General features: G+C 39.9%; 1 protein-coding gene across 2 annotated transcripts in view; it reads right to left on the minus strand.

Moving 5' to 3' along the window:
* Positions 1–14,911, minus strand: part of LOC133396537 (CUB and sushi domain-containing protein 1-like) — a 620,476-nt gene that overhangs the window by 391,417 nt on the left and 214,148 nt on the right. For both annotated transcript variants that reach the window (XM_061666524.1, XM_061666517.1), the window contains exon 3: positions 7,720–7,936. In XM_061666524.1, coding sequence (XP_061522508.1) covers positions 7,720–7,936 — 217 coding nt within the window. The remainder of the gene's footprint in view (positions 1–7,719; positions 7,937–14,911) is intronic.

Raw genomic sequence — 14,911 nt, forward strand, 5'->3', positions numbered from 1 at the left:
CTTTACCTTGCAACCTAATATACTTTGGTGAAACATACCATTGTCATAACTACAAGTACCATGCCAGAGAGTGTCAATATATCATAATATATGCAAAGATTTCTTATTTTACTGTCTAAATTTTCACTAAGAAAGATGTTTAGATTTCACAGTCAATCATAGGTCATTGATAGTCACAACCCAATTGTTCCTGTTTGGAAATGTTTGTTTGTACTGTAATATTGTACTCAATAATGGCAAATGTGCAAGAGGAGAGTTTTTAAAAAAACAAAACAAATAAATATACTGTACTTGTAAAGAAAGGAAACCCTGTGGTTGTGCTCGGGCTCCCCCTTCATCCTACGGCTAATACTCCCCCAAAACTTATAGCAGTGAGCATTCAGCATTCTGTACACAAATGAACAGTACTTTTAGAATATGTTAGCATCTGTGTTAGCACTAACATACAGTAACTAGAGTGTATCCAGACAATATTACGTATCACAAAAGTAGGTGATCTGACACTATTCTCTGTAATACAAGCCAGTGTAGCAGTATAACATGATTACCAAGGACACCACAAGTAAATCAAATCAATATCAATATCACTAAACATTTTACAAACACAGCTAATACATGCATTCTTCAGCAATAGACTACATTTTCAAAGGAACTGAAAAAACTTGAGTCCCCACTTAAAGTTGCCCTTTCAATAATTCACAGTGGGTAAGTATGAGAAACGGTGGCAGTAAAAAGTGTCTACGGTCAGCTGGATTTCACTCAACTGCATTTGATTTCGGTGGCGACAAGCTGCAGAGTGGCAATTGAAAAGTAACTTGTTAAACATCTTCCTCAGCATATTCTAAAAAATGTCTGCCTATCCACATACGGCATGCTCCAATAAATCAAAGTTTCACCTCAACTCCTCATTTGACAATACTGTACAGACTTAAAAAAAAAAATAAAAATTCCATGCCTCTGTCTCTTTAAGATGCCATGATCCATATCTGAAATAAGACACATGGGGGGGGGGAAATGTTGAATTGTGTCACTTGAATCATATTGTGTCGATCCAGCCTTAGTCATTATGCTCATTGTTTGTGTCGACATTTGTGTCGGCTTTTGTAGCTGACTTGATTTCCCACAACCTTTTATTTATATATTTAGATTGATTTATATATTTAAATGTAGGTTTTGAATCCATCAGTCTTTTACTTAAAACCTCGACAGAAGTGACACCTGGAAGTATAAAAGGATCATTATTATCACTTAATAATTAGAACTATCAGGATGAAAATGCTGCTTTCAAAGGGATGAGAAAATAATGGAGTCAAAGAAAAGAGCATCAACGGCAAGAGATGCTCAAATTGCTCAAGGGGCTAAGCACAAGTCAGCTGCTGGTACACTTGACTCTCCTGGTGTCTCGACACAGCTGCACTTCACTGGAGATTGTTGGCACAGCTGTCAACTCACCTTGTGTAAGGCCTTCACAAGGAGCAATGATTGTGCCAACAAGCTTCACAACAGACAGAGTCAAACATTTTTGTGACTGTGTTTTGTTTTTCACGTTCTATCACTATAATTGTATTTAATCATAATGATGACGATATAATGTATTTTTGTCTGTTGTAATTTCTCATGTATAATATGATTTTCTTGTACTAAAAAAAAAAAAAATCATTAAAAACAGCGTATCCTCACTAGGGAAACGGGTGTGCTGGCTCCTATCCCAGCTGACTTCGGGCGAAAGGTGGATTCACCAGCCAATCGCAGGGCACATATAAACAAACAACCATTATTACTCACGTTCACACCTATGGACAATTTACAGACTTCAATAAACCTACCATGCATGTTTTAGGAATGTGGGAGGAAACCGCAGTACCCGGCAAAACCCACACAGGCACGGGAGAACATACAAACTACACACAAAAAGGACCAATTTGAACCCAAGACCTCAGAACTGTGTGGCGGATGTGGTAAACAGTCGACCACCAGTTCCACCGTCATTATAAATCGAGGGTGCATATTATACATGGGTAGTAAGGAAAATGAAACAAAGTGTAAACACATTGTTTAGATTTATACCGGTACCGCAGGCTTGTGAAAAAGGGGTACTTTCATTCGAATATGATATGCAATGTCTAATGTTACACATTGAGACATAAGGTAACGTAATGTTCACTGCTCACCTAGAATCATGTCTTGCGGGTCGACAATCATCTCGTCTTCCAAGTGGTCAAATTTGCAAAGGCTAGCCAACCACGGTGGGTCTGGTTCGCCCCTGAGTTGCCATCGCTGGCGAAAGGTAATTCACCAGACCATAACACTCTGTGGAGCAGTGAAGTGTCCGGCCAACAAGGCGACACAGTATTCGTGCGTGTGCGCGGGTACGATAGTACTAAAAATCCGCTTGCCCTCACTGCCCAGGTTGTGGATTAGCATAGCAGTTAGCTGTGCATCGCTAGCCTCGGCTAGTCCGATCGCCATTAAGTACGTCATAAAAGAGTCATGCCAGCGAGACCGGGGAATGCGAGGAATGAGGGGGGCGGCGCAAAATGAAAATCCCATCCACGTCGCCAATGTTATGTCCAATAAGGTGAGTACAACCATTTATTTTAACTGCTTGTTACACGTGTAGGCATTCACTGAACATGCCTTTTGCAACATTGCCGTAACCCTTGTAGCAGTATGGGATACAGCCGTATGCTACATATACCAGCAACACTGGAGTGCGTACTATACACAAGTAGAAGAGAAATCCAGCTGCGGGGGTGCATAATATACTGCAGAGCATACTATACATGAAAAATTACGGTCATTTGAAAACACTTCCAATGCCAAGTGTTAGATGAAGTACTGTATTTATGTACTTCATGTCTCTCTATATGTTAAAAGCCTAACAAAAAAACAAAAAAACAATATTGTGATAAAATTTTGTGGAGGTGGATTGCAGTAAAGTTGAACACCCGTGAAGTCTTATAATAAGTAAGTTTTCAGCTAAAGAGCCTTCAATATGTCAACTTCAATTCACAAGCATGTAATGATTGCCTACATCTTCAATATTTGACCTGAACATTAAGATGGAGCGTTTTATGGATTAAACATTTAACTAACAGTTGATCATTTATCTTAAATGTGTTTGACCATTAACAATGTTAAAATATTACTTAAAACATTGCCTGTACAGTTAATAATAGTTGTATGATGGCAACATTTGACGGTGAGACTATTTCTATATCCCTTATTTCCTATGGGAATTTTGTTTCTAAATGTGTACAAATTAGAGATTGATGGATTGTTTTGGGTTTACGTATTTTTCTTGTGTGACTGTATGGATTTGTTTTCTTCACAGATTACTAAAGATAACTGTTTCAGTGTCTCACAGTGAGGTGTGCAAGGTTCATTTTTAACCCAAACGAATGTATGTAGACATTAAAAGTAAATACGGCTCCTTTCTTTATTAGGGGGTCTACATATTATTTCTAGAATATCCTGGTGAGCGAGCGAAGCATGCATAGTACACTATCATTGACAGCTGAATCATCAGCCAGCTGCATCACCCTGTGTGAAAAATATGTGTATTTGGAGAAGCTCAGGAACGTCAGCAGTCCTTTTGTCCTCTCCTAAATAGGTATTCTTCTCACTCAGAGACATAATAAAGCTGCTGGATATAACGTTTTAACAAAAAATAACACTGTTATCCAAAACCGCGCCACCTAGCTCAAACACTACAGTGCGAGCTTTCCCAGCACATCCCTCCTACACACAAACTCTGTGATGAATAAGCTCCCGACAGCGGGCCAACTCTGTGGACGCTGTTGTAACGACCCTTCCTGCACTGCAACAAATCACCAAATACTGATGCTGCCAGTTCAGCGATGTACAGCATTTTAACTTGCTTGGCAATCTGGCCTGATCATGTTAATAATGACAACATTGGCACATCTTTATGGTTTGATTATTGTATATGCAGAAGAAGTCAAATTTCAAATGAAAATGTACAAGAATTCGATTGAAGAACAAAATCAATGTGTGGGTAGGCTACATTGTAAAAAATAATTAATTAAATAAAAGTAAATAGCATTTTCACTCTCTTTCAGGGTCTATAATATTGGTGGACCAGCCAGGACCCCTCTCGTGTGTCAACATTAGTATCAGTACAAATGCCACAGTGTATAGTTATTTACAGTTTTGTTTTGTTTTTTAATATGCTGCCTTGAAATACAAGTTTAATTGTCGTAACTCAAAACACTCAAATCAAATCATCTTTCGCCATTGAAATGAATGGAAATGACGATCTGCTCCAGCCTCTCCAAAAAACAATAAAAATTAAAAAATATATATTTGTAATGTGTTTTATAATAAGGAAAATAGCCCTCTAGAATGTTGTACTCCATAAAAGTATATATCAATAACATAAATACATAGAAAGTAAAGAATTAAATAGTATGCATCATAACTCTTCATGACTGTGTGGCCCTTCTGATGTGCACACCTTGGCCACCCGGGGGCAATATAATACAGGCATACAGATATACATATGCGACACAGATCAGTAAGCTGCAGTAATATGAGTCATTTTTTCAGAGACGGTATATAAAATATGGGTGTGAGCATGGTTCATTGTCTGTCTACATGTTTTGCTCCACCATTTGTGCTACAATATATGTTGCTTAGGCGACAAGACACAAATGTTATTCGTTAGCCCGTCTATGGCATTTTGCATTGTTTCTTCAGTTGATGATTAGTTTGACAGTAAACCTTAATTGTGAGTGCCATTAAACAGCTTTAAGTCTCTTTTTTAAAGTGTTCACTCTCTGCCAAACTGCTGCTTATTGTGAAGAGAGTTGTGTTCATTGCCATCATACAACACTTGTATCACAAATTAATAATCGTAAGTCAAAGCAAGAAATCAGCCGAAAAACTCATTCCTTGAGTCGTGTCACTTGTATCTCAAGGTTGAAACTGCAAATCAATTCACCCATCCTGAAAATAATGTTAATTAACATGCCACTGAGAAGCTACTGTTTTTTTTCCTATATGTGACCTTAATCAAATCAAATTCTGTGTTGATTGCGAATTATGGAGTTTATTTTTCATGCCCGCGACTACTAAAAAAAACTACAGAATAAGTGAATCTGCTGTCACAGTGACCCATAAGGAGGAGGTGGGCTGAATAGAGGAACAAGGGTTGGATTGATGTTGTATAATAAATACAGTATTATACTTAATAATAATTCCTAATGAAATATGTTAATTCACATTATTTATTTTTTTATTTCATTGACTTCATACAGTATTGATTTCATTTTGGTAAACAAATAAATAAGGCATAGTGCATTGTTGGCATAGCACACTGCCAGTAAAATATAAAAAATAAAAGCATTCTGCCATCCATCCATTTTCTGAGCCGCTTGTCCTCACTAGGGTCGCGGGCATGCTGGAGCCTATCGCAGCTGTCATCGGGCAGGAGGCGGGGTACACCCTGAACTGGTTGCCAGCCAATCGCAGGGCACATACAAACAGACAACCATTCGCACTCACATGCACACCTACGGGCAATTTAGAGTCTCCAATTTATGCATGTTTTTTGGGATGTGGGAGGAAACCGGAGTGCCCGGAGAAAACCCACGCAGGCACGGGGAGAACATGCAAACTCCACACAGGCGGGGACGGGGATTGAAGCCGGGTCCTCAGAACTGTGAGGCTGACGCTCTAACCAGTCGTCCCCCGTGCCGCTATATATATATATATATATATATATATATATATATATATAGATATATAGAGAGATATATATATATATATATATATAGAGAGAGAGAGAGATATAGATATAGATATAGATATATATAAATATATACACACACACACACACACAGTGGCTACTGAAAGTTTACAGACCCCCTTACATTTTTCACTCTTTGTTATATTGCAACCATTTGTTAAAATCATTTAAGTTCATTTTTTTCCATCATATACACACAGCACCCCATATTGACCGGAAAAAAAACGGAATTGTTGAAATTTCTGCTGATTTATTAAAAAAGAAAAACTGAAATATCACACAGCCATAAGTATTCAGACCCTTTGCTGTGACACTCATACATTTAACTAGGGTGCTGTCCATTTCTTCTGATCATCCTTGAGATGGTTCTACACCTTCATTGGAGTCCAGCTGTGTTTGATTATACTGATTGGACTTGATTAGGAAAGCCACACATTTGTCTATATAAGACCTTACAGCTCACAGTGCATGTCAGAGCAAATGAGAATCGTGAGGTCAAAGGAAGTAATTGAAGAGCTCAGAAACAGAATTGTGGCAAGGCACAGATCTGGCCGAGGTTATAAAACTATTTCTGCTGCATTTCACGTTCCCAAGAGCACAGTGGCCTCCATAATTCTTAAATGGAAGACGTTTGGGACGACTGGAACCCTTCCTAGAACTGGCCGACCGGCCAAACTGAGCAATTGGGGGAGAAGAGCCTTGGTGAGAGAGGTAAAGAAGAACCCAATGAACACTGTGGCTGAGCTCCAGAGATGCAGTCGGGAGATGGGCAAAAGTTCTAGAAAGTCAACCATCGCCAGTCGGGGCTTTATGGCAGAGTAGCTCGACGGAAGCCTCTCCTTAGTGTAAGACACATGAAAGCCCGCATGGAGTTTGCTAAAAAAAAAAAAAAAAAAACTGAAGGACTCCAAGATGGTGAAAAATAGTATTCTCTGGTCTGATGAGACCAAGATAGAACTTTTTGGCCTTAGTTCTAAGCGGTATATGTGGAGAAAACCAGGCTCTGCTCATTACCTGTCCAATACAGTCACAACAGTGAAGCATGGTGGTGGCAGCATCATGATGTGGGGGTGTTTTTCAACTGCAGGGACAGGATGACTGGTTGCAATCGAAGGAAAGATGAATGCGGCCAAGTACAGGGATATCCTGGACGAACACCTTCTTCAGAGTACTCAGGTTCTCAAACTGGGCTGAAGGTTCACCTTAAAAAAAGACAATGACCCTAAGCACACAGCTAAAATACCGAAGGACTGGCTTCAGAACAACTCCGTGACTGTTCTTGAATTGCCCAGACAGAGACCTGACTTAAACCCAATTGCATCTCTGGAAAGACCTGAAAATGGCTGCCCACCAATGGTCACCATCCAACCTGACAGAACTGGAGAGGATCTGCAAGGAGGAATGGCAGATATTCCCCAAATCCAGGTGTGAAAAACATGTTGCATCATTCCCAAAAAGACTCATGGCTGTCTTAGCTCAAAAGGGTGCTTCTATTAAATACTGAGCAAAGGGTCTGAATATTTATGGCTGTGTGATATTTAAGTTTTTCTTTTTTAATAAATCTGCAAAATTTCAACAATTGCAGTTTTTTTCTGTTAATGTGGAGTGGTGTCTGTACATTAATGTGGGCAAAAAAATAACTTAACTTATTTTGGCAAATAGGTGCAATATAAAAAGGAGTGAAGAATTTAAGGGGGTCTGAACACTTTCCGTACTCACTGTATGTATATATATATATATATATATATATATAATATATATATATATATATATATATATATATATATATATATATATATATTTTACCTCTCCATTCAGGATCACAAGGAGGTTGTGTGCGACATGGAATGTCAGTGTGTGAGGTGACAAGTTCTATCATGTTAGAGTGACAGTATCAACAGAAAAGAATCACCATTTAAAAAAAAATAATAATAATCTAATTTTCCAACCTCATTTTTAAGTTCCCAGGCGAAGGTTGTCCATCATATACAGACACCATATCAAAGTCTTCCTCTAGTGCGAGCGTGATGAAGGTGAGCTGGATCCTGTTTCGCTCCCCTGTTATTATCAGCCACGTACAGTTGGCGTAGTTGGGATAGCCGTGGGGGAAACCAGGCGATTCTATCGTTCCGTTCAGGCCTTGAATTACACCACCACATGATTCAGCTGGAAGAAAAAACACACAAAATCAGGACGTTTGGATTTAAGCTTTTGGTCTTCAATTGGTATTTCATTCCTTCCATACTTCACACTGATACAGTCAAACTCAAGTTCTATAAATTGTCTAGTTCTTCAAGTTCGAGTTCTTCATATCTTGACATACATTGCCAAAACAGTGGTTCCTTGAGATACGACTTCCGTGACCTCGCTCAAAACTCATAACACTCGTATTTCAAATTAGCTTTATACGCTGAAAAGAACGTAAATGCCAGTATCCATTCCAGCCTCCCAAAAAGAAAACTAAATTTGTGTATTTTTTTAAGAAAGAAAATAGAACTCCACAATATTGTCATTTGTATAAAACAAACAGTAATGACATAATTACATAAAATGTTCAAAGGCCATTGAACTGCTCCTTCTGGTGTACACGCTTGGGCCATCTGGGTAAAGTATAATACAGATATACGGATATCCATGAAGGAGACGTTCACAATTGCTCAGTAAGCCACAGTAATACAAGTTGTTCTTCGAATTATCCAGAGGATAAAGAATACATGCCTGTGAGTATTGTTATATCTGTGTATGTGTGTTGCTTGACCATTTGTGTTCAAATATTTATTGCCTTGAGGGTTTTAACACTGCAACAACAATGCTATTCGTTAGCCAATCTATGACATTCTGCATTGTTTGTTAGCAGTGAGCTAAAAAAAAGATACAGTATGTGGTTGTTTTTAAATACACAACTTTATGATTTTTTATGATTAGTTTGAATAACTGGGAGTGACAATTATTTTTGAAGAATGGTTCACTATCTGCCAAGCTGCTGCTTGTTGTGAAGTGTGTTGAGTTCACTGCCACCATACAGCACTCATTTCAAATTTAAGCTCACCAGTAAAACGGAAAAAAAAAGTCCAACAACAACTCGTATCACAAAAAAACTAGTAATTTGGGTCACTCCAATCTCAAGGCAACTCTGCATATTGGATTATGCAGAAATATAACGAACATGCAGTGCAGAAATGCTGTACCAGCAAGAAAACAATGCTATAATTAGCCCTGATTTCTAAGCAGTTAGGGTTCATATGGTTGTTAAACCAGTTGGGAGTTGCAGAACTCTTTTCACTTGTACCCTGCACGGCGTTTGTCGCCAGTGCACAATACAAAAGTTTAATTTGCACAGCCTGAGTGTGTTAAATTACATGGGATGAAATCCAGCCGCCCCGCAACACTGAACAGAAGAGGCAGAAGAGGTGGTATTGAAAATGAAGTGATGTATATACAGATGGAATTCAAGAATACATCCACATACAATAGCATAGACATAACATTAGGCTGGACTAGAGAGGATGTCTCCACTGCCACTGAGCAACAGCGGTGCTCTTGCATATAGGAGGTTCATTTAGAGGCTTTATATGTTAGAATGCAGCCTGAATGCTATGTAATATAATTTTGAAGATACAATGTACCCTTAAGTGTGGAATAGAGGAAAGGCAGTTAATTAGTAATAAATTACACTGGAAAGTTGATACTGTGGGATCTATTTTCTTAGACAGCGCATCAGCGACGGGGCAGAAATGCTGGCGGATCCTGTTTTTCGTGCAAGCACGGTGCTCGCTGCGCATGTTTACCGATTTGGCAGACAGGTCTGCGCAAAGCTGGGCATTCCGGTGCAGCTAGTTAGTGTCCTTGGAGATGCGCCCGGCAGAGTGACAATTTGGTGGTAGAAAGTCCATCTAAATTTGCACCTACTCAGACCACGTCTAAATCCTGGAGCAAGGAAGGAGGCTGGTCTAACGCGATTTTGGTGAATTTGTTCTCTTCCTCACAGAAAACATATTTTTGTTGAGACTGTCACTTGTGCTTATATTTAAAGGCAATGAGAGAAGCCGCTGTGATTGGCGCTGAGTGAAGCTCCCAGCCCACCCAATCTCAGATCCACCGGGCTGTGCTCGTCTACGAAAGTACAAACACTGGTCTAACACGACTCTGGCGCTCAGTTGCACCACCTGCCGTGCAGGATTTACACTGTTCACAAAAATAGAATCCTTCATGTTACAGAACAAGTCTGCATGGACATTTTTCAAACATTTATTTTCATATACATTCATGTATTCATTTAAAATTATTTTTTTCAGAACTTGTTCCTTGCAAGTGTACCAGATGTTCCCGCTTGCCCGGAGCAACACAAACCACACATAACTAACTATACACTGGCAGCAAGAATAACAACACATGTGCATGAGCCGTACAGTATATGCACACACAAACAAACATCAAACCATCTGGAATGTCTAGATTCATTTCAGATTGTTCTCCGCTTTCTTTCCAACCCAATTCACCTCTCCCTCTCAGCACTTGTTATGTATGTCTTTCATTGCATCTCCAGTTGTCTCACTCTTCTGTCCACACTCTTTGCTGCTGCCAGATCTTAACTTTGAACAGATGGGATGAGTAGGAATAAGCAGATATTTGCATCACATCACATAACACATTGGAGCAACATACTCAGAGCAGTGCAATAAAATACTGTTTTGCTTTGTTGAGTTCACCCCAATTGGTTTTTCATGCTTCGTGTAGTGTAGCCTCTCTGTTACCAGATTGTCTAATGGCTGAAAACCATATGGTCGGTTCAACTAAGAGCAGCATACTTTGTCCATGTAAGAAAGAGGCCTATTGAGAATGCACATGGATAAGGAAAGGAGTGAAACATCCGGTTATTCAATTGCTGTCATAAAGAAGCACAATTGAATACCAAATGTCAAACACAATTCATTTCAGGATGCCGGTCGACCAATTTATTCGCATTTTGGAAGAAGAACAATCTTTATTGTCAACTTGTCCTCATTAGGGTTGCAGGCGTGCTGGGCCTATCCCAGCTGACTTCGGCCAAGAGACGGGGTACACCCTGGACTGGAGGCCAGCCAATCGCAGTGCATCTTTATTGTCATGATGCACGTTTTACAGGCGTATTCAAGAGATGTATCCTTTCCATTTAACCAATCACAATACTGAATACAGGAAACACTATAGAAACACTGGACACCGGAATAGAGGGTAACTTAAACACAGTGTTGGGCAAGCTACCTGTACAATGCAGCGAGCTAAGCTACAAGCTAGCTTACATCAGAGGTTAACACAACACGACGTGTCAACTTTGCCACTCACTCCAGAAAAAGTTTTATAGCTTGAGGTCAACTAATCGCCACTAATGTGTTTTGGACACAGAGTCTACAGACGCCTTGCTGAAATCAAAAGTGGGTTCGCGCAGAAAACTAGAAGCGGAGCCTTCAAGCATGCATGAATAATTTATTCAAAATCAATTCAAGATCCGTAGCATGGTCACTTGCTATCCTCTATCCTCAAATACAACAAAAGCACAAGTGCTATGCACGCCTATCTGAAAAGGCACCCGCTAACGCTAGCTGACGAGCAGCCTTAAATCCGTATGTCAGCTGTCAGTAAATTCACCAAACGCCCTCCTGTAACAGTAAAAAGACAGATAATATACTGTAGCGTCTGCTTACACAATGAAAAGGAGACACGCCATGGTTGACGATAACCTCTTTAAAAATGAACGGGTGGTGTCGTCAAACAAAACATCCAACAGGTGTTTCTCTCTAGTGCCAGTCTAGAGTCGGAAGGTGGACCAGTGCAAGGAGAGATGATGGTGTGCTTACTGCTTCAGTCCATAGAACATGACTAAAGGTTTGCTACAATACATTATTGAACAGCATTCCCCACTCCTTTATTTTCTCCCAGACTAGATTTGATTCTTATATACTGTAGCAAGTAGCGACCTTGTAGTGTCACATGAATTTGAGTTAGAGTCCCGACTATACCCTGAAGGTATCTGAATGTGATTGGATGAACGAGTGTCTGAATATGATGAGATGAACAAGTTGAGGAGTGGGGTCTGTGCAACTGGGGACAGCAGGGAGAATGCATGAGTGAGCGAGCGATAAACTGCATTCTTCCATGCGGCCCTGCTGTGAGACTACCACGAAAAGACGCCTGGTGGGCCCTAAACTAATTAACATCTAACCTAGAAATCTGAACTCCCAAGCATCAAAGGCCCCCAGATGTGTTCACCGGACCATCTGTCTTTGAATAGGAACAATTACTGGGACAAGGCGACACCTGCTGGCGTTCAGAGGAACTGCAAAGCCTAACCGTGGACTCTCATTTGATGTTTAACCAAAGGAAAATTTCTGTTTTGATATTTTACGAACTCTGCCGAATTATTCCAAATGTATGCCTTGATGTCTGTGTCAGTGTGTCAACTTTACAAGCGCAGCTTGTTAATAACTGTTTTTCTTGGTTTGACTCTAAGCAGCATGAAATGTGATTTGAACCACAAGCAGTTCATTTGCCAAGACTGAAGTATAAACAGCCAGTCTATATGCTTGACCTGTGAGTAGAGAGCACCAAGGTGAGAGTATTTTATGTTAATATATGATTTTAAACCCACTTTATGGGTCAAAATTGTAGACTAGATTCAAGCTGATGTGTGTGGTCTTGTCTGGTCCTCGGTCGTCTTCGACACGCCCCTGGGGTATTTAACTCTTGACTTCCCGCCTTTTTTGCTCTCTCTTGTTTTTCTCGCTTCGTGTCCTGGCTGGCTAATCTTGCCGGGCACGGGCTGGCCTCAGCCACCCCTCTTTCCTTTTGTTCGGCCAACGCGAAGGCCAGGATTGGAACAGACTCGGCTTCCTAGCCTCCACATGGGCCACCGCTAGGCGATCAGACCAGCTGCTACTAAAGTACCAGGTACGCTTCCAGCCAAGCATGATGGCTCTGAAATTGCTAACAAGTCCCTGAGGAGGCAGGAAGAGAAACAGTCGTAACTTCCCACAGAATGCATGAAGAACAACTTCTTTCCCTGTTTCCGCATCTTCTTTGTCAAACAAACCTACCTGCTCGCGTCCCAAGACGACTGAGATAGACCCCCACCACCCACCAGCTGATCAACGTTCATGAGTAACAGACCAGTGTTTGCCAGACTGTACAATATCAGTGCCTAATAATTTTGGGGAACATACTAGCTTCACACCAAATCCTAACTTTGTCCTCTCTCTCTCCCATCCGGACTGGACACATTAAACCCTCGCGTTTTCAACTTTAGTCCAACACATGGTGTTCTATTTCCCTTTTCGTACGCCTATTTTTCTTCTTTTTAGCGTTATAAGTGTTATTTTTTTTCTTTAGTTAGACCCCTTTGTGTGTTTTCCTCTTGATCCCTTGTAGATGTCATTAAATATACAAAAAAATCCACTCTTGGTGGTGTTTTTTTTTGTGCGTTCTGAGTTTAAGTAAGCCTCTTTCATCTAGAACTCGTATTTCATAAAATGTAGCAACCTTAAGATTACAAGACTGATAAAAAGGTTTGTCACTTTCCCTAAATTTTATACATATAAAAAGTGACGTGGTGCTCAAATTTGTTTGATTTTAATGATTAAATCGTAAATTGGAGTAACCCGGAAGTGAACGCAGGTGTGTACCTTCCTTCATATCGTTTTCCAAATTAATTTTCATTTCAACCAATATACCCTACACACCATTGGGGTATAAATGAACACTTAATTGTAAAACCTTTGGATGGTAATGCTTCTTACTACTACTGCAATATCAATATGATGAACTAATGCAGTGATAGCACTGTGTTATTAGTATCATAACGGTGTATTTAAAAAATAATGTACCGTAGTTTCTCGTGTATAATGTAATAAATAATAATCATATATGATGGCCTCATATTATTATACATACACTACAAATTGATGGAGAACTTGTGTTGAAATCAGAAGCCAGTAAAACATTGCTTGTTATACTATTAATCAATTTATTTTGATGCTTGCAATATCTTAATGTTATTAAAAGTAAAGACAATTTGCAGTTTTGGTATTTTAGCAGGCGGCACGGTGGACGACTGGTTAGAGCGTCAGCTTCACAGTTCTGAGGACCCGGGTTCAATCCCCGGCCCCGCCTGTGTGGAGTTTGCATGTTCTCCCCGTGCCTGCGTGGGTTTTCTCCGGGCACTCCGGTTTCCTCCCACATCCCAAAAACATGCATTAATTGGAGACTCTAAATTGCCCGTAGGCATGACTGTGGTCCAAACACATGATTTGCTCACGGGCCACGTTAAATGATCCGCCAGGCCTTGAGTTTGACACCTATGATCTAGAGGGTTATGAAAAAGCTGTACATGTGCATTCCAATATGCCACCGCCCCCGGGAGATTAAGAAAAAGTTTTACTTTCATTCTAGTATGCCACCGAGAGGTTATGAAAAAGGTGTAGCCTACACTTTAATTCCAATATGACAAGGGTAGATATGACTGCATATAGGCAATGTGCCCCCTCCTCTGCCATTGTCTTTAGTTGCACACTTTCCATCATCCATGCATTCAACAATTTATGGGCAACGTTTAAGGCGAGCATCAGCAGGAGGGTTAGGTACGTAATATGATGTTAAACGGAAGGGAGGCGTTTCAGGTTTATAAATGTGTGGGGAAATGTAGCTTCTGTGGATGCTATCACGCTATATGATGATCAAAGTAGTTTCACGACTGAACAGCTCTCAGATGTTGAAAACCGCAACGCTCCACCAAGCTTCTAAGAAATGTGGTAAAGTTGGTAACCCCGCTAATGCCGCTGCTGCCCAACACTGCTTATGAATAGTAGCAGGCAAAGTGCTTCACCAAAACTGTTTTTCCCATAGGAAATTATGGAAATACTGTAGTAATAATCAATTACAACATCAAATTGTCAACATCATAAAATAAAATGTACAAGCATTTTGTAAGTAATATTTTTGCATTAGCAGAGATGTCAAAAGTACTGGTACTTAAGTAAAAGTACCGAAAAACAACTCTGGTAAAAGTACTGAAGCCACTCCGTTACTTAAGTAAACGTATACAATGACACATTTATAAATGTACTTCAGTGAAAAAGTAAATCGAAATTTTTCAACCCAATAATAAAA

This window comes from Phycodurus eques, chromosome 2, assembly GCF_024500275.1.
Source record: "Phycodurus eques isolate BA_2022a chromosome 2, UOR_Pequ_1.1, whole genome shotgun sequence".
Lineage (NCBI taxonomy): Eukaryota > Metazoa > Chordata > Actinopteri > Syngnathiformes > Syngnathidae > Phycodurus > Phycodurus eques.